Raw genomic sequence first — 20,393 nt, 5'->3', positions numbered from 1 at the left:
TTTTATTAACAAAAACAAAATGTCGGCACCAAACGCTGAGCAGCAGGCGCTGCAGCAAATGACGGCACCAAACGCTGAGCAGCAGGCGCTGCTGCATGCCCTCAGACCAACATGCCTGGACCTAGACCCTCAAGAGGCGGGTTCGTCTACCAAGTTCGCACAATGGCTGCATTGCTTCGAAGCTTACCTGGAAGCCTCAGCCGTGACACTAGATGGAAACAAACTAAAAATCCTGGCCTCCAAGGTGGGCCACCAAGTCTACACACTCATCCAGGACGCGACTACCTACGCGGCGGCTATCGATCTGCTAAAAGGACAATACACACGCCCGGTAAATACGGTTTATGCCAGACACCTCCTGAGATCCCGCAAACAGCAGTCCGGGGAATCGGTGGAGGCATTCCTACGGGCACTACAGATACTCGGCCGAGCCTGCGATTGTAAAGAGGTATCGGCCGCGACACACACGGAGGGACTTATCCGAGATGCTTTCGTTGCGGGCCTCAAGTCCAACTACTCCCGGCAGAGACTGTTGGAGAAGGGCGAAATCGACCTGAAGAAGGCAGTGTCCCTCGCGCTCTCGCTAGACGCGGCCCACCGGAATATGGACGCATTCTCCCCTAACCGCTCCGCACCGTGGACGCCGCAACCTTGGGTCATGGGACCGCCACCCCCGGCACCAACTGCTGCAGCGATGTCCAAGGGCCCGAAATGTTACTTTTGTGGCCAGGCAAAACACCCCAGAGCACGCTGCCCGGCGAAAAACGCTACCTGCTCCGGCTGCGGGAAGAAAGGACACGACGTCAGCGCCTGCAAAGGTAAAACCGCTAACGCCAGCAGCGCCGCGTGTGAACCGTGGGGGCAGCCATCTTGTCCGCCATCTTGGACACCTCCAGCCGCGTGGGGATCGGGATCATGGGCGCAGCCATTTTGTCCGCCATCTTGGACGCCTCCAACTCCAATCGCGGGTGACCCGGACTCAACCACCGCCTCGTCTGACGACCACAGCGACTCGCTCGACCATACGCTGGCCTCCGTGATGCTGGACCAATCTCTCCCTCACCAACTGTCCAAGTCCATGATGGACATTACGGTAAACGGCCGCGCCACTACCTGCCTTTTCGACAGCGGGAGCACGGAGAGCTTTATCCACCACGACACGGTGCGCAGTTACTCTCTCCTGTTCCTGCCAACGCGCCATCGGATCTCTATGGCTTCCAAATCCCATTCAGCAGACGTCGGTGGCTACTGTGTAGTGACCCTTTCAGTAAGGGGCACAGAATACAAAAATTTTAAACTTCTTGTCCTGCCCCATTTCTGCGCTGCCATTCTACTGGGGTTGGATTTTCAGTGCCACCTTAAAAGTGTCACATTAGCGTACAGCGGACCCCTCCCCCCACTCACAGTCTGCAGCCAGCAGTTTTTAAATCGCCCGCCGCGCACCATTTGCAGCCTCTCCACGCTTAAAGTCTCCCCCCCCCCTTGTTCGCTAACCTCACCCGCGACTGTAAGCCCATCGCTACCAAAAGCAGGCGGTACAGTGCCGGGGATAAGAGCTTCATTAAATCCGAAGTAGCAAGACTCCTGAAGGAAGGGATTATTGAGGGTAGCACTAGCCCATGGCGAGCACAAGTGGTGGTAGTGAAGACTGGTGAAAAACAGCGCCTAATTATTGACTACAGCCAGACGATCAATCGCTACACCCAGTTAGATGCATACCCACTCCCCCGCATATCTGACACGGTCAATCATATAGCACAATACCGGGTGTTCTCGACGATTGATCTGAAGTTGGCATACCACCAGCTCCCCATCAGGGCTGAGGACTGCCAGTACACAGCTTTTGAAGCTGACGGTCGTCTCTACCACTTCCTCCGAGTCCCCTTCGGCGTCACCAACGGGGTTTCGGTCTTCCAAAGGGAGATGGACCGAATGGTTGACCAGAACGCGCTGCAGGCCACCTTCCCCTATCTAGACAACGTCACCATCTGCGGCCACGACCAGCAGGACCATGAAGTTAACCTGGAGAAATTCCTCCGTACGGCCCAGCGGCTGAACTACCATACAACAAGGACAAATGTATGTTTCGCACCACGCGCCTCGCCATTCTTGGCTGCATAGTGGAGAACGGAGTCAAGGGCCCCGACCCCGACAGAATGCGCCCCCTTATGGAGCTCCCCCTCCCCCACTGCCAAAAAGCACTGAAGAGATGCCTAGGGTTTTTCTCTTACTATGCTCAGTGGGTGCCCAACTATGCGGACAAAGCCAGACCCCTCATCAAGTCCACCTCCTTCCCCCTGACAGCAGAGGCATGTGCAGCCTTCTCTCTCATAAAAAGAGATATTGCGAAGGCCACAATGCACGCAGTGGATGAGTCCATCCCTTTCCAAGTGGAGAGCGACACATCCGACTTCGCCCTAGCTGCAACCCTTAACTAGGCGGGGAGACCCGTGGCCTTTTTCTCAAGGACCCTCCAGGGCCCCGAGATTCGACACTCCTCTGTCGAAAAGGAGGCCCAGGCCATTGTGGAAGCGGTGCGACATTGGAGGCATTACCTGGCCGGAAAACGATTTACCCTGCTCACTGACCAGCGTTCAGTGGCTTTTATGTTTAATAATAAGCAGAGGGGCAAAATCAAGAACGACAAGATCTTGAGGTGGAGAATTGAACTCTCCACCTACAATTACAATATCTTGTACCGGCCCGGGAAACTCAATGAGCCCCCAGATGCCCTATCACGTGGTGCATGCGCCAACGCGCAGGTTGATAGACTGCAGACCCTCCACAATGACCTCTGCCACCCGGGGGTCACCAGGTTCTTCCATTTCATCAAATCCCGTAACCTGCCCTACTCCATCGAGGAGGTCAGGACCATGACCAGGAACTGCCAAATCTGTGCCGAGTGCAAACCGCATTTTTATAGGCCAGACAGAGCAAGCCTGATCAAGGCCACTCGCCCCTGAGCGTCGATTTTAAAGGGCCCCTCCCCTCCTCTGACCGCAACGTGTACTTCCTCAACATAATTGATGAGTACTCCCGTTTCCCGTTTGCCATCCCTTGCCCAGACATGACCAGTACCACGGTCATTAAATGTCTGAATGACCTTTTCGCCTTGTTCGGCTTCCCTAGCTATATCCATAGCGACCGGGGCTCATCCTTTATGAGCGACGAACTCCGTCAGTACCTGCTCACGAGAGGTATTGCTACAAGCAGAACCACCAGCTACAACCCCCGGGGGAACGGCCAGGTGGAAAGAGAGAACGCGACGGTTTGGAAGGCCGTCCTCTTAAACTTAAAATCTAAGGGCCTTCCGACCTCTCGCTGGCAGGAGGTCCTCCCTGCGGCGCTCCACTCCATTCGGTCACTGCTTTGTACGGCCACCAATGCCACCCCCCATGAAAAAATGTTCACTTTCCCCAGGAAGTCCACATCGGGGATTTCGCTACCAACATGGCTGACGTCTCCAGGACCCGTCCTACTGCGGAAGCACGTGAGGTCCCATAAAACGGACCCCCTGGTCGAGAGGGTGAGCCTCCTCCACGCCAGCCCCCAGTATGCTTACGTGGCGTACCCGGACGGGCGGGAGGACACAGTCTCCATACAAGACCTCGCACCTTCGGGTGCCCCTGAAACACTACCATTGCCATCCACCACTACCCACAACCCAACCCCTGTAGACGGCATGCCGCAGCCCCAGGACCCGTCACTGACCACCCAACCACTCAATGAGATGCCAGATTCAACGTTGGATGCTGCACCATCACCGCCGCCACCACGACGATCAGGACGGCATACAAGGCCACCTGATAGACTTACTTACACGAACCTTTAGTACACTTCACCCCGCCGGACTCAAATTTAAACAAGGGGTGAATGTGGTAAACCACTGTTATTGTTGCTCACCGTTGTTGTTGTTGTTGCACACTGTTGTATCTATGCATGCCTCAGCTGGCTCCGCCCCTGGCTCCACCCACACGCCCAGGTATAAAGGTGACTGCTCTGCAGCCCCCTGCCTTCTTGGAAACCAGTCAACCACGAGAGGCATGCTCAGTTCTTTGTTAATAAAAGCCTTTTAGTTACTCTCCTAACTCTCCATCTTTTATGAGTAATTAATAGCGCATCAGAGTGCAAGTCAGAGAGCTGGCACTACAGTGTTATAGTATCTCTGAACTGTGCCTCTTTCTTTGAGTGGGAGTTCTGAAATTATCTTATATGTTGAATGACCATTATATATCCACTTTATCCAACTGTAGTTAATTATCAATTCATAGACTGCACCAAGGCATTATTGCTTATAATAAATACATTTCAAAGACTGTCACAAGGTTTATTTAGCATTTAGATATAAATATGCGATAGGAAAACAATCATACTTAATTCAATGGGCCATATTTTCCGATCGGAGGCTTCCCGCGTGCGGAAGCCTCCGATCTGGAAAAAATCTACGCGCTTACCCGAGGGCTTCCGAGGGGCGTATAGTTCCGATGCTGGGCCTCTCGAACTCCAAGTGTGCAGGGCCTACACATCCCAGAGGTGCATGTGGGTCGCAAGCGTCTCTGGGATTACGTGGGCCTTGGGGAGCCAATCAAAGAAGGGTATCTCCCATCATACACTTGACAGATCTGTCAAATATATGAATGGAGATCACCCCAAAACATTAAATACATTTTTAAAAAACATCACATTTTTAAAATTAGTTGAAATTACAATAAATTAAATATTTTAAACAAAAAATTAATTTTTTGAAAAAAATAAAGTTTTTTACGGGGCTAAAAATAAACTTACCTTTCTTAAAAGTATTTTTAAATGATAAATGACTGAAAACATTTTTAAAAACTTTTTTTCAACTCTTATCCTGGTAAATGCAGGCCTTACGCCTGCTTTTACCAGGCGTAAGAATTCTAAAGATTTTCTGCGGGCGGAGGGGCTCCAGAAAGCGGAACTATCCGCCCGCAGAGGCCCTTCTCCAGGGCAGGCGTTCAATCTGTCAAGAGCATTCTTGACAGATCAGAAATGCCGGTTTTCAGCGCATGCGCTGTGCATACCTGAAACCGGCATGTCCGATGTTCCTATGGGTGGGTACACAGCGCGTACCCCCCGCCCCCATAGGGATCGGAATATCCAGGCCAATACTCTTAATGCACCAGTACTGTTCTTGTGGGATACACTAAATTGGTTACCAAAAAGTGCCACTACCACTAGCAATGACAGAGATGTAACCAAATGTTGTACAGCTACTAGAAAGTGCGCATGTGGATTTGAAGTAAAGGCTGCATTAGAATTAGCTCTAATGCCCCTCAAAGTTGAATAGCTTACTGACACTCAGTTTCTAGGCTCACATTAAGAACGAAACCGGCACTGTGGATCGGCACCCCAGCATGTGTCACCACCTTTTTACGAGAATGTAATAATTGTGGGGGGAACATACATACATGTAACTATCAGTGAACTCAGAATACCTGCTAGTGAGCAATTGATAGATCTTACATAATATTACACTTGCACCATCCTGGCATTTTTTGGCTCTGGGCAACCACGTAGGAGAGTTGAGAGAAGAACAACAAACTTCACTGAGGAGGATCTTGATGTCTTGTTGCAAGAGGTGAACGAGAGGAGACACAGGTTCTTTGGACTACTCTTATGCAAGCCTGGCAGAGGCGTGATGCCTGCAGGAAGGTGGCACTGATACTGACTGCCATCTCCCTCACCCCCATGACTGCGCAGCGATGCTGAAACAAATTCACTGACTTCAACCAAGCTGGCAAGGTAACGCACTCACCACACTTTCCTTGTGTTGTTGCAGGAGAAACAGGCGCAAAATTCAAGACAGAGGCAAGCCACTGCAGGGGGCATCCCAACACTGAGGCCCCTCACCACCATGAAAAGAAGTCTGTGGTCCTGATAGGGATACAAGCCATCATAGCTGTGCTAGAGGTGGCGGTCAGCATCATCTTACCAGGGCCAGATGAGTAACTCAGCACCTACAATTGCACCCTACCAACCCTAACTGCATACACGCAAGCAGACACAGCCTTCCAACCCCTTGTCTTCTTCAACCCGAGGGGGTCAAGGTTACTCCTTGTTAACATCAGCCAATCTTTCCTGCAGATTCACCACAGCCACTGTAGGAGAAGGAAGAGGATGACCTGTGCCCATCCTTCGGCCTAGTGCCATATGAGGAGGAAGGACAGGTAGCGTGGCAAGCCATCCCAATCCATCCACTTCCTCTCTCCCAAGCACCAGCTGTGCCTCTATTCCTTTTGTGGAATGCCAACATGGAAGAATTCAGCTGTGCGATAAAAGGGGTATCCATCGCCTGCACAATACATGCTCTAACAACTCCCTGGCTAATGTTGCATAGATACCCTGTGGCAGCCTTAAAGGATATGCAGCCGTAAACCTTTCATTGTCATGGAAGAGCAGTTGTGGCAGTGAGGCAAGTCTGCAAATTATCATGATAAAGTTGGAAGAGATGGCCCAACCATCAGATGCACAGCTCCTCAGAGATGTCCTCGTAGGACCAGTGTGGCCTGTACACACACTGGGAAGGGTAGTAACGGAGGGACTGCAGTCCTCAGCCATGCTGCCCAATTTTCCTGGCCTGGTCACGCTGCTGCTGCAACTCCTCCGTTATAATGGCATAGACTAGTATTCCTATAGGGAAAGTCATTCCTTGTCCGAAGTCGATCTAAGTGTGGGTTTGGGAGTGGGTGATGTCGGGAGTCCCAATCATTTTTCTGGGAAGAAAGGAAAGCAATACTATAAATAAAAGTGCACGTGTCAGTGAATTGAAAAAGTTCCTTGGAAGCCGTGCCATATAAGGAGATATTAGGACAGGTGACCAAAAGTTTGGTCAAAAAGATAGGTTTTAAGGAGTGTCTTACAGGAGGAGAGAGGGGCAGAGAGGAGGAGAGGTTTAGGGAGGGAATTCCAGAGCTTAGGGCCTAGGCAGCTGAAGGCACGGCCACCAATGGTGGAGCAAAGAAAATCGGGGATGCTCAAGAGGTCAGAGTTGGAGGAGCGCAGAGATCTTGGAGGCAATATTCCCTCTAATTTCTTTTTCATGTGCAGACCCTGTAAATTTGCTGCGCGGCCGCGCATGCGCAATATCTTCTCCAGCATCAACAGCCTGTGTGGGACCTCCCAATTGGTGCGCGGCCGCATGCCCGCAGAGCTTAAGGCGAACATTGCTCGAAAGGTTGTAGAGCTGGAGGAGGTTGCAGAGATAGGAAGGGGTGAGGCTATGGAGGGATTTGAAAACAAGGATGAGAATTTTAAAAATCGGGGTGTTGCCGGACCAGGAGCCTATGTAGGTCAGCGAACACAGGAGCGATGGGTGAATGGGACTTGGTGCGAGTTCCTGATGATGGAGAGGATATGGGGTCAGAAGATCAGGTTAAAGAGGTTGCCAAAGTTGCGAACAGTTTGGTTCAGCCTCGCAGTGGCCAGGGAGAAGGATGAAGTTGGTGGCTAGAGAACGGTGTTTGTGGTGGGGGCTGAAGACAGTAGTTTCGGTCTTCCCACTTTTTAATTGGAGGAAATTTCTGCTCATAGGAACATAGGAAGGAACTTAGGAACAGGAGTAGGCCATTGAGCCCCTCGAGCCTGTGAGATCATGGCTGATCTGCGACCTAACTCCATATACTCACCTTTGGCCTATATCCCTTAATACCTTTGGTTAACAAAAATCTATCAATCTCAGATTTAAAATTAACAATTGAGCTAACATCAATTGCCATTTGCAGAAAAGTTCCAAACTTCTACCACTCTTTGTGCGTAGAAGTGTTTCCTAATTTCGCTCCTGAAAGGTCTGGCTCTAATTTTTAGACTAGGCCCCCTAGTCCTAGAATCCCCAACCAGCGGAAATAGTTTCTCTCTATCTACCCTATCTGTTCCCCTTAATATCTTGAAAACTTCGAACAGATCACCCCTTAACCTTCTAAATTCTATGGAATACAACCCTAATTTGTGTAATCTCTCCTCGTAACTTAACCCTTGGAGGTCGGGTATCATTCTGGTAAACTTACGCTGCACTCTCTCCAAGGCCAATATATCCTTCCTAAGGTGTGATGCCCAGAACTACTCACAGTACTCCAGGGTTTTGTATAGCTGCAGCATAACTTCTACCCCCTTGTATTCTAGTCCTCTAGATATAAAAGCCAGCATTCCATTAGCTGGATGTCAGACAAATCATTGGCAGTGGAGGGGTCGAGAGAGATGGCAATGAGGTAGAGCTGGATCCTCTATCTTTTCAGTTCAATAATGAAGTAACAAGTGCAAGTGCTAAAGACAACAAGGAAATTGAGGGCCTGTATTGCCATCTTCACTAGATCCACAGAGGAAGCACACAAGCGTGTGGCGCATATTCCATTAATATCTTAGCAAAATACTACAGATGTTGGAGGGGATGACTCATCAGGGGAAGGCAGCAGCAGCCAACTTCCTGGCACCATGGGTGGCTCTGCTGCACAGGACGGGAGGAAAAAGAGTGGAAGAGCTATTGTGATAGGGGACTCAATTGTTAGGGGAATAGATAGGCGTTTTTGCGGCCGCAATCGAGACTCCAGGATGGTGTGTTGCCTCCCTGGTGCAAGGGTCAAGGACGTCTCGGAGCGGTTGCAGAACATTTTGGAGGGGGAGGGTGAACAGCCAGTTGTCGTGGTGCACATAGGCACCAACGATATAGGTAAAAAACGGGATGAGGTCCTAAAAGCAGAATATAGGGAGTTAGGAGGTAAATTAAAAAATAGGACCTCAAAGGTAGTAATCTCAGGATTGCTACCAGTGCCACGTGCTAGTCAGAGTAGAAATAGGAGGATATTTCAAATGAATACGTGGCTAGAGGAATGGTGCAAGGAGGAGGGATTCAAATTCCTTGGACATTGGAACCGGTTCTGGGAGAGGTGGGACCAGTACAAACGGGACGGTTTGCACCTGGGCAGGGCCGGGACCGATGTCCTAGGGGGAGTGTTTGCTAGTGCTGTTGGGGAGGGTTTAAACTAAAGTGGCAGGGGGTTGGGAACCTGAGCAGGGAGACAGAGGAAAGGGAAACAAGGAAAAAAGACAGGAAGGAGAAAAACAAAATTAGAAGGCAAAGAACTCAACGGTTTAAATCAAACATGGTCACAGTAAATAATAATTCATATAGGTCTGAGAGCTTTAAAAAAACAAGCCTGAAGGCTTTGTGTCTTAATGCAAGGAGCATTCGGAACAAGGTGGATGAATTAGCTGCGCAAATAGAGGTAAACGAATATGATTTGATTGGGATTACAGAAACATGGCTCCAGGGTGGCCAAGGCTGGGAACTCAACATCCAGGGGTATTCAATATTTAGGAAGGATAGGCAAAAAAGAAAGGGAGATGGGGTAGCATTGCTGGTTAAAGAGGAGATTAACACAATTGAAAGGAAGGATATTAACTCTGATGATGCGGAATCTGTATGGGTAGAACTGAGAAATATCAAGGGGCAGAAAACGTTAGTGGGAGTGGTATATAGATCTCCAAACAGTAATATGGAGGTTGGGGATGGCATTAAAAGGGAAATTAGAGAAGTATGCAGTAAGGGCACAGCAGTCATCATGGGTGACTTTAATTTACATATAGATTGGGCTAACCAAATTAGTAAAAATACTGTGGAGGAGGAATTCCTAGAATATTTATGGGATGGTTTTCTGGAACAATATGTCGAGGAACCAACCAGAGATCAGGCCATCTTAGACTGGGTATTATGTAATGAGAGAGGATTAATTAGCAATCTTGTTGTACGAGGCCCCTTGGGTCAGAGCAATCATAATATGATAGAATTCTTCATTAGGATGGAGAATGAAGTAGTTGACTCGGAGACTAGGGTCCTGAATTTAAATAAAGGAAACTATGATGGTATGAGGCGCGAATTGGGTACGATTGATTGGGGAATGTCACTCAAAGGGTTGACGGTGGATAGGCAATGGCAAACATTCAAAGACCGCATGGATGAACTACAGGAGTTGTTCATCCCAGTTTGGGATAAGAATAAAACAAAAAGGGTGACTCAACCGTGGTGATGTGCCTCAATAATCCCGAGACTCGATGTTAGCGGAACAAAACAAGGCTTTTATTAACTTAGAAGATAACACGCAGTGGAGAGAGGTATCTTCCATCTGGAGCTCTGCAGTACTGGATATGAGGCCAGACTGAGCTGGCTTACATAGAGGCCAGGTATGGGCGGAGCCCTACACACAACACATTCCATACATTCCAATATACAATACAATGGTGAGGAGAAACCTGAAACCAACCACAGTCACAGGCAGTGATGATATACAATACAATGGTGAGGAGAAACCTGAAACCAACCACAGTCACAGGCAGTGATGAATGGAATATTTCATCACATTCACCCCTTCTATAGATTTAGTCTGTTCGGGGGTTTGGTAGTCCTCTGCGACCGACGTGGCTGTTGTGGTGTCGCGGGTGTCGGCTGGGTGTCGCCGGTGGCCTCCTGGGTCTCTGCCGGGGGTGCCGCCAGGGTTGTTGAAGGGGTAGTTGGTGGGGGTGCCGTTGGTCGATGTTCTTCCGGGGGTGATGAAAGAGTAGTGGGTGGGTAAGAGTTGCTGTGGTCGTTGTTGCTGCTATTGCCGTGGTTGTTGTCGTTACCGGCTGGGGCGACGTCTTTTATTGACACGGTGTCCTCCCTTCCGTCGGCGTGCCGGACATACGCGTATTGGGGGTTGGCGTGGAGTAGGTGCACTGGCTCCACGAGAGGGTCTGTCTTATGGCCCCTCACATGCCTTCGCACAAATACCGGACCTGGGGTGGAGAGCCATGACGGCATGGATACGCCTGAGGTGGATTTCCGGGGAAAGCTAAACATTCGTTCATGAGGCGTGGCATTAGTGGCAGTACACAATAGCGACCGTATTGAATGGAGCACATCTGAGAGGACTTCCTGCCAGCGGGAGATAGGGAGGCCCTTGGTCCTTAGAGCTAGAGTGACTGCTTTCCATACTATCCCGTTCTCTCGCTCCACTTGACCATTACCCCGGGGGTTGTAGCTGGTGGTACGGCTCGTGGCGATACCCCTGGACAGCATGTACTGGCGTAGCTCTTCACTCATGAAGGACGCCCCCCTATCCGTGTGGATGTAGCTCGGCATACCGAACAGGCAGAACAGGCTGTTGAGGCATTTAATGACCGTGGCGCTGGTCATGTCTGGGCAGGGGAAGGCGAATGGGAACCGGGAGTATTCATCCACAATGTTCAGGAAGTAAACATTGCGGTCGACGGACGGGAGGGGGCCCTTGAAATCTAAGCTGAGCCGCTCAAAGGGCCGTGTAGCTTTGATTAAGTGGGCTCTATCAGGGTGGTAGAACCGAGGCTTGCACTCAGCGCAAGTGCGGCAGTTCCTGGTCAGAGACCGAACTTCCTCAATCGAGTAGGGTAAGTTGCGGGACTTTATGAAGTGGAACAGCCGCGTGACCCCTGGGTAGCAGAGGTCGTTGTGGAGGGTCTGTAGCCGATCCCCGGTGGCGCTGGCACACATCCCTCGTGAGAGGGCATCTGGGGATTCGTTAAGGGCCCCTGGCCGGTAGATGATGTCATACTCGAAGGTGGAGAGCTCGATCCGCCACCTAAGAATCTTATCATTTTTGATCTTCCCCCTCTGTTTATTATTGAACATAAATGCTACCGACCGCTGGTCGGTAAGTAGGGTGAAGCGTTTGCCGGCTAGGTAGTGGCGCCAGTGGCGCACTGCCTCCACGATGGCTTGGGCCTCCTTTTCCACGGAGGAGTGTCTGATCTCGGGCCCTTGGAGGGTCCTCGAGAAGAAAGCTACGGGCCGCCCCGCCTGGTTGAGGGTGGCCGCCAAGGCAAAGTCAGACGCATCACTTTCCACTTGAAATGGAGTGTTCTCGTCCACTGCCTGTAGCGTGGCCCGCTCAATATCCTGCTTAATGCTTTTGAAGGCGGCGTGGGCCTCAGCAGAGAGCGGAAAAGAGGATGCTTTCAAGAGGGGGCGGGCTTTGTCGGAGTAGTTGGGGACCCATTGGGAATAATAAGAAAATAACCCCAGGCACCTTTTCAGGGCTTTGGGAGTGTTGGGCAGGGGCAGCTCCCGTAGGGGGCGCAAATCGGTCGGGGTCTGGTCCGATTTCCCCATTCTCCACCACGCTGCCTAGTATGCAGAGGCGCGTGGTGTTGAAAACGCACTTGTCCTCGTTGTAGGTGAGGTTGAGTTTTTGTGCGGTTTTCAGGAACCTCTCGAGGTTCGAGTCGTGATCCTGCTGGTTGTGACCGCAGATGGTGACGTCGTCGAGGTAGGGGAAGGTTGCCTGCAAGTGGTGGTCATCGACCATGCGATCCATCTCCCTCTGGAAGACCGAGACCCCATTCGTCACCCCAAAGGGGACTCTGAGGAATTGGTAGAGGCGTCCGTTCGCCTCGAAGGCGGTGTACGGGCGGTCCTCTGGTCTGATAGGGAGCTGGTGGTACGCTGACTTGAGGTCGATGGTGGAGAACACCCGGTATTGGGCGATTTGGTTCACCATTTCTGATATGCGGGGTAGCGGGTAGGCGTCTAGTTGGGTGTACCTGTTGATCGTTTGGCTATAGTCGATCACCATCCGTTTCTTCTCGCTACCCCTTACCACCACCACTTGGGCGCGCCACGGGCTATTGCTGCATTCAATAATGCGCTCTTTCAGGAGCCTGTCTACCTCGGTCGCGATAAACCGCCTGTCCTCCCAGCTGTACCTCCTGCTTTTGGTCGCTATTGGCCGGCAGTTAGGGGTAAGGTTCGCGAATAGCGAAGGCGGCTTTACCTTCAGGGTAGCCAGGCCGCACACTGTGAGGGGCGGCTGGGACCCACCGTACTTGAGCGTGATGCTTTGGTGGTTGCACTGGAAATCCAGGCCCAAGATCACGCTCGCGCATAGATTCTTCATGATTAATACTTTAAAATTATCGTTAACCGTCCCGTTAATGGACAATTGTACCGTGCAGTAACCCAGAATGGTCGATGTCTGGGTTTTATCAGCCATAGAGATGGTACCCCGAGTAGGGACCACCTTTAGGGAGAGTTGTTGTGCCAGTTCAGGGTGGATAAAACTCTCCGTGCTTCCACTGTCAATTAAACAGTTAACCCCGCACCCGTTTACCTCGATGTCCACCATTGATTTGGATAGCGGGTGGGGCCTGGTCTGATCCACTGTGACCGATGCCACTGTAGGGCCCTGATCGAGACGAGATGGCGTCCACGCTGTCTGCTCACAAGATGGCGGACCCCACGAGGTCGGGCAAGATGGCGTCCAAGATGGCCGCTCCCACGGCGCACACGCGGCGGTGGCGGGTTTTGGTTTTCCGGCGGGGTTCCCTCTGCACACCTTCCCGAAGTGCCCCTTCTTACCGCACTTAAAGCAGGTGGTGCCTTTCGCCGGGCACAGGTTTCTGGTGTGCTTTGGCTGCCCGCAGAAGTAGCAGTTGGGTCCCTGACGCGTCGCGGCTGTCGTAGGGCTTCTGGGGGGAGAGCGGGGCCCCGACGGTGTCAGGCTGCCGGGCGGGGAAGATGCCTTCCAAGATGGCGGTGCCCTTGGTGCACACGTGGCGGCGTGGACGGCGCGGGCTGAAGAGTAGGCGTCCGAGTTTCTCTGGGCCACATCCAGGGATCGCGCGGTGTCCGCAGCCTGTTTCAGGTCCAATCCCGTTTTTTCCAGCAGTCTTTGCCGGATGTAAGTGGAGCTGAGGCCTGTGATAAAGGCATCGCGGACAAGCTCGTCGGTGTACACTGCGGCTTTTACATCTCGGCACTTGCAGTCTTTGCCAAGCATTTTCAGGGTGCCTAGGAACTCCTCCATCGATTCCCCAGGTCGCTGTGCGCGAGTGGCGAGCAGATGCCTAGCATACACCTCATTCGTAGGCTGCTGGTAATGCGCCTTTAAGATGTCGCAGGCGGCCAGGTACGTGTCGGCGTCTTGGATGAGGGGGTAAACCCGGTGGCTTACCCAATTCCGCAGAATTCCGAGTTTCATACTCGCAGCGTCCGTAGCGTCTTTGACGGCTGCGGAATTGTCCAGGAAGAATTCCATACACATAAACCAGTGTCCGAAGCGTGCTGATGCGTCCGGAGCATGCTGATCCAAATCCAAACGTTCGGGTTTCAGGAGTTGATCCATTGTGTTGAAAAATAAGTTAATAAAATTGATGTGCCTCAATAATCCCGAGACTCGATGTTAGCGGAACAAAACAAGGCTTTTATTAACTTAGAAGATAACACGCAGTGGAGAGAGGTATCTTCCATCTGGAGCTCTGCAGTACTGGATATGAGGCCAGACTGAGCTGGCTTACATAGAGGCCAGGTATGGGCGGAGCCCTACACACAACACATTCCATACATTCCAATATACAATACAATGGTGAGGAGAAACCTGAAACCAACCACAGTCACAGGCAGTGATGATATACAATACAATGGTGAGGAGAAACCTGAAACCAACCACAGTTACAGGCAGTGATGAATGGAATATTTCATCACACGTGGCTAACAAGGGAAATTAGGGATAGCATAAGATCCAAGGAGAGGGCATATAAATTGACCAGAAAAAGCGGTAACCCTGAGGATTGGGAGCAGTTTAGGATTCAACAAAGGAGGACAAAGGGATTAATTAAGAAGGGGAAAATAGAATATGAAAGTAAGCTTGCAGGGAACATAAAAACTGACTGTAAGAGCTTTTATAGATATGTGAAGAGAAAAAGATTAGTGAAATCAAGTGTAGGTCCCTTGCAGTCAGAAGCAGGGGAAGTTATAATGGGGAACAAAGAAATGGCAGACCAATTAAATGCATATTTTGGTTCTGTCTTCACAAAGGAGGACACAAATAACCTCCCAGAGATGTTGGAGAACATAGGGTCTGATGAGAGGGAGGAACTGAAAGAAATCAGTATTTGTAGGGAAATGGTGTTAGGGAAATTGACGGGATTGAAGGCCGATAAATCCCCAGGGCCTGATAATCTACATCCTAGGGTACTTAAGGAGGTGGCCCTAGAAATAGTAGATGCATTGCTGATCATCTTCCAACATTCGCTGGAATCTGGAACTGTACCCATGGATTGGAGGATAGCTAATGTTACCCCACTATTCAAAAAGGGTGGTAGAGAGAAAGCGGGGAATTACAGACCGGTAAGCCTGACATCGGTAGTGGGTAAAATGCTAGAGTCCATTATAAAGGATGTAATAGCTGAGCACTTGGAAAACAGTGACAGGATCGGACAAAGTCAACATGGATTTACAAAAGGTAAATCGTGCTTGACTAATCTACTGGAATTTTTTGAGGATGTAACTGGGAAAATAGATAAGGGAGAACCAGTAGATGTGGTGTATTTGGACTTTCAAAAGGCTTTCGATAAGGTCCCGCATAAGAGATTAGCGTGTAAAGTTAAGGCACATGGGATTGGGGGCAAGGTATTGACTTGGATAGAGAACTGGTTGGCGGACAGAAAGCAGAAAGTAGGAATTAACGGGTCTTTTTCCAAGTGGCAGGCAGTGACTTGTGGGGTACCGCAGGGATTGGTCCTTGGACCCCAGCTATTTCACAATATACATTAATGATCTAGATAAGGGAACTAGATGTAATATCTCCAAGTTTACAGACGACACAAAGCTGGGTGGGCGTGTGTGCTGCGAGGAGGATACCGAGAAACTCCAGGATGATTTGGACAGGTTGGGTGATTGGGCAGAAGCGTGGCAGATGCAATATAACGTGGATAAATGCGAGGTTATCCACTTTGGTGTCAAAAACAGAAAGGCAGACTATTACCTGAATGGCAATAGATTGGGAGAAGGGGAAGTGCAACGAGACCTGGGTGTCCTTGTACACACCAGTCGCTGAAGGTAAGCATGCAGGTGCAGCAGGCGGTGAAGAAGGCAAATGGTATGTTGGCCTTCAGAGCGAAAGGGTTTGAGTACAGGAGCAAGGATGTCCTGCTGCAGTTGTACAGGGCCTTGGTGAGACCACACCTTGAGTACTGTGTGCAGTTTTGGTCGCCTTATCTGAGGAAGGATGTTCTTGCCATGGAAGGAGTTCAGCGAAGATTCACAAGGCTGATCCCTGGGATGGCAGGAATGACGTATGAGGAGAGATTGGGTCGATTGTGCTTATACAGGAAACTTTGTGCTATCCGGCACCCATGGGACCGAGCTACTGCCGTTTTTTTAAAAGCTCCGGATAGACCAGCGTCAATGTTATCAGATAGGAGCTTTTCATCGCAGTATCTGACCACAAACACTGTTGCTCAGCAACAGCTTGTAAACACTCGGCCCGTGGCTTGGAAGCGTCTCTGAAGCTGTTGCTAAGATACAGAGACACTTTCTAGAGCCTGCCGTGTCTGACCACAAACACTGTTGCTCAGCAACAGCTTGTAAACACTCGGCCCAGTAGCTTGGAAGCGTCTCTGAAGCTGTTGCTAAGCGACAAAGACGCTTTCCAGAGCCTGCCTGTGAAAAGCAGAAAAAAAACCTTACCAAAACGGCTGCTGATTTCTGCCGTTAGATCAAAGTTGCCGGACATTCAACTTCAGGATAGCACAAAGTTTCCTGTACTCGCTAGAGTTTAGAAGAATGAGAGGGGATCTCATCGAAACTTATAAAATTCTGACAGGTCTGGACAAACTAGATGCAGGTAGAATGTTCCCGATGGTCGGAGAGTCCAGAACCAGGGGTCATAGTCTAAGGATAAGGGGTAAGCCATTTAGGACAGAGATGAGGAAGAATTTCTTCACCCAGAGAGTGGTGAACCTGTGGCATTCTCTACCACAGAAGGCGGTTGAGGCCAAGTCTTTAAATATATTCAAGAAGGAGTTAGATATATTTCTTAGAGCTAAAGGTATCAAGTGATATGGAGAGAAGGCAGGTACGGGGTACTGAGTTTGGACGATCAGCCATGATCTCATCGAATGGCGGAGCAGGCTCAAGGGGCCGAATGGCCTACTCCTGCTCCTATCTTCTATGTTTCTATGCTGGAAATCTGAAATAACAGAAAATGCTGGAAGCACTCAGCAGGCCAGGCAGCATCCGTGGAGAGAGCAACAGATTTAACTTTTCAGGTCTGTGGCCCTTCATCAGAACTGGAAAAGGTTAGAGATGTAACATGTTTTAAGCAGGTGCAGAGGTCACTTTAATTCTCCACTCCACTCCCACTCTGACCTCTCTGTCCTTGGCCTCTTACACTGTTCCAATGAAGCTCAGTGTAAGCTCGAGGAACAGCACCTCGTCTTTCGATTAGGCACTTTACAATCTTCTGGACTCAATATTGAATTCAACAATTTCAGACTATAACCCTTGCCCCCATTTTTCAGGCTGTTTATGATTCTGCCATCCCCATTTGCAACATTTAATCTCTCCTGCCTCCTACCCTAGCACAGAATGTTCATTCCCCCCCTCCCCTTGCCTCTGCACCTGCTTAAAACCTGTTACATCTCTAACCTTTTCCAGTTCTGACGGTCACAGACCTGAAACGTTAACTCTGTTTCTCTCTCCACGGATGCTGCCTGGCCTGCTGAGTGCTTCCAGCATTTTCTGTTGTTATTCCATTATCAACCTGAATTGGCCTGTTCAGCAACTCTATGAAACTCCCAGAAAATCTGGGTCAGTTGAGTTTTTTTTTCTCACTTCTTGCAACATAACAGTATTTTCCAGCCACTGCTGGCTGTGTATTAAATTTCAGGCCTTTCGACGGCGACTAGGGCAATGGTGGAATTTCAGACAGTGGGATTTTTATATTTAGACTCTATGTTGCACCCCTGTTCTAAACCTATCCTGGGATGTTTTAAATTTTTGCAAGGAATAACACGGTGCCGCCTACTCTACACGCTTCAGTGACTTGCTCATTGCTACACAATCTCTTGTGCAACAGTGCGCTCTCTCTCTCGCCTTGTACACAATCCGCCCCCTCCCATCCGTTACCATAGCAACTAGGCCTGCAGGATCCCAGGCAGCCTGTGAACAGGAACTGCGAGACATGAACAACACAAACACGATGCATAAAAGCATCAAAAGAAGTTTAAAATCATTGGCAGACGCCTAGTAACCTATATGGCTGGAATACTCTCCAGTATCTTATTACAAATAAGAAAATGTCAGAGGGCAAACTGTCAGAGGGGCAGAAAGTCAACGAGCTGCAGAAGCAATTTTGAAAAGTGATTTACCACATAAGCTTTCATGTATACAAACTGTTTTCTGTATTAAATTGAAATGAGCCCGAGATTAACTTATGTTCAACTTTTACAAAGCAATTACTTAAATGCAGAAGCAAAATACTGCGGATGCTGGAAATCTGAAATAAAAACAGAAAATGCTGGAAATACTCAGCAGATCAGGTAGCATCTGTGGAGAGAGAAACAGAGTTAACGTTTCAGGTCGATGACCCATCGTCAGAACTTAAATGCAGGATCTGTACAGAATAACTGGACTAAAATATTTGAAAATAGGGAATATATTCAATGTCTAAAACAGCAATTATAATTTAAATACAGCCTCTGCATCTTTGATATGGATCGAAAAATGACTTTTAAAAGCAGTGTGGCTTTCCCAGCAGACTAGTCGGGCCGAATAGGCTGTTTCTCTGCTGTATATTCGATGTGACACCCTGCCCCTGTACAGTAAATATGTGCAGTGTTTTACAGTGAATTGCTGCGGGGTTGTAATGTCACAGAGTGTGAGGTGTGTCTGGTTTTTACCCCGTTGGCCGCCGCCATCTGGATGATGAGTTGGATGACATGCTTGTTGTAGAAGCGGCCGTCTCCCCCCAGCACCAGCACCGCGCACTGCCGCTCGGCCGGCTCCACCGCCGCCGTCAGGATGCTCTGGATGAAATTCTCCGCGTAGTTCGCCTGCGACTGAAACACGCCGACCCGCTTCCTCAGGCCGCTGGTGCCCGGCTTCTGGTCGCCGAAGGCGGTGGTCTTCACCGCGAGGACCCTGCTCATGATTCAGGGTTTTTCAGCTAATTTTTATTTATTTACTAAATATTATTTCGTTTTTCCACCCCACCAGGGCTCTCTATCCAACCCCGGGTCTCTCCTTGCTTGCTGGCTGCCGCCTTCCCCTTTTGACAGCTCTCCGCTCCTCCCCTTCCTAGCAGAGTGTGCGTGTAGCGCACAGCACGTACACCGCCCTCACGTCGTCGCGAAGGTCAGGCGTCAGCAGCAAGCTGCACTGTGCTTTTCAGTCCGTTTCTCCTGCCGAGGAAGGCTTAACACAGGTAATGTCTGCAGCCTTCCCCAAGTGGGCCTGTTCCATTTCACGGGACAGAAACTGTAGTCAGGTTGTTCAACCGTGGATGGCATCACAGCCAAGCCCTTTCAGAAAATGTGAATGTCACATAAGTACCTGGAGCCTATTGGGCAGATCATGCGCAGCTATTTCATGCTTTGAAATATATACAAAAAGCAACACTTAACAAATAAAAACTGGATGCTAGAAATCTGAAGCAAAAGCACCTTTATTTTTCTTCCCCTCCTTCTCTCTGCTGAGGGAGGGTTAACACGTGCCTCAGAGCCCTCTGCAACCTTCCCCAAGTGAGCATGTTTCATTTCACTGGACAAAGAGTGTAGTGAAGTAATTCTACCGTGGAAGGCATCACAGCCAAACCCTGATCCTGCTCTTTAACTAAACGTGTATGTCACACACTTAAATATCTACAAAAAGCAAAAAAAACCTCAGAATGCAAGAAACCTTAAACAAAAACAGAACACGTTGGAAACTCTCAGTGGGTCAGGCAGCATCTATGGAGAAAACAGATAAGTTAACATTTTGAGTGTGGACCTACTGAGTGTTTCCAGCATTCTCTGTTTTTGTTTCATTTTTAAATATCTACTAGCCAAGAAGCGTGGTATTAATGCTGATTAACAATAAGGGTGAATCCACATTCTGGGGTTCCTAGCGGGGAGCCGTACACGAGGTGAGAACGGATCAGATAATCAGGGCTGCAGTGTTTTAGTCCTGTCCAATCTCTACATCCTTTGAATTTTGCTGTGGGTCTCTTTTTTCGACTGTGCTCCCTCTCCAACTCCTCTCTTTTCTCTATTGTGTTGCACGCTGATTTGGCCTTTTGCCTCTGCTGTTTCTTTACACTCACCCTATCACCTTGTTTGCTGCCACCTCACTATGAATGGGTCTCATATGCTTGTTTGTGTCTTGCACTTGGCTTTGTCTCTCTCTCTCCCTCTAACACTTACTCTCTGGCCCTCAGCTTCATCCCCTATATTTCCTCCTGCACTACCTTATTTACTTATTGCTTAGTGTCCTCTAACCTTCCTCATGCCTTGCTCCTCATACATACGTCTACTGTTGCTTTTAGAGACTTCCTAGACTTACTTTTTCCATGCTGCTTATTCTTTCCACATTCTTTCTCAGCCTCTTC

At 49.6% G+C, this 20,393-nt stretch overlaps 1 protein-coding gene across 1 annotated transcript in view; it reads right to left on the bottom strand.

The window, feature by feature from the left end:
* The window catches only part of pgm1 (phosphoglucomutase 1), a 152,831-nt gene extending 133,734 nt beyond the window's left edge, over positions 1-19,097 (bottom strand). The window contains exon 1 of the mRNA XM_085982692.1: positions 18,709-19,097. Coding sequence (XP_085838818.1) covers positions 18,709-18,957 — 249 coding nt within the window. The 5' untranslated portion in view covers positions 18,958-19,097. The remainder of the gene's footprint in view (positions 1-18,708) is intronic.
* Positions 19,098-20,393: the final 1,296 nt, after the last annotated feature.

This window comes from Somniosus microcephalus, chromosome 3, assembly GCF_052327205.1.
Source record: "Somniosus microcephalus isolate GS21.2 chromosome 3, FLI_Smic_1.0, whole genome shotgun sequence".
Classification (NCBI taxonomy): Eukaryota; Metazoa; Chordata; class Chondrichthyes; order Squaliformes; family Somniosidae; genus Somniosus; species Somniosus microcephalus.
Note: the sequence above shows the minus strand (reverse complement) of the source record. Positions and strands in the feature narration are given on the sequence as shown.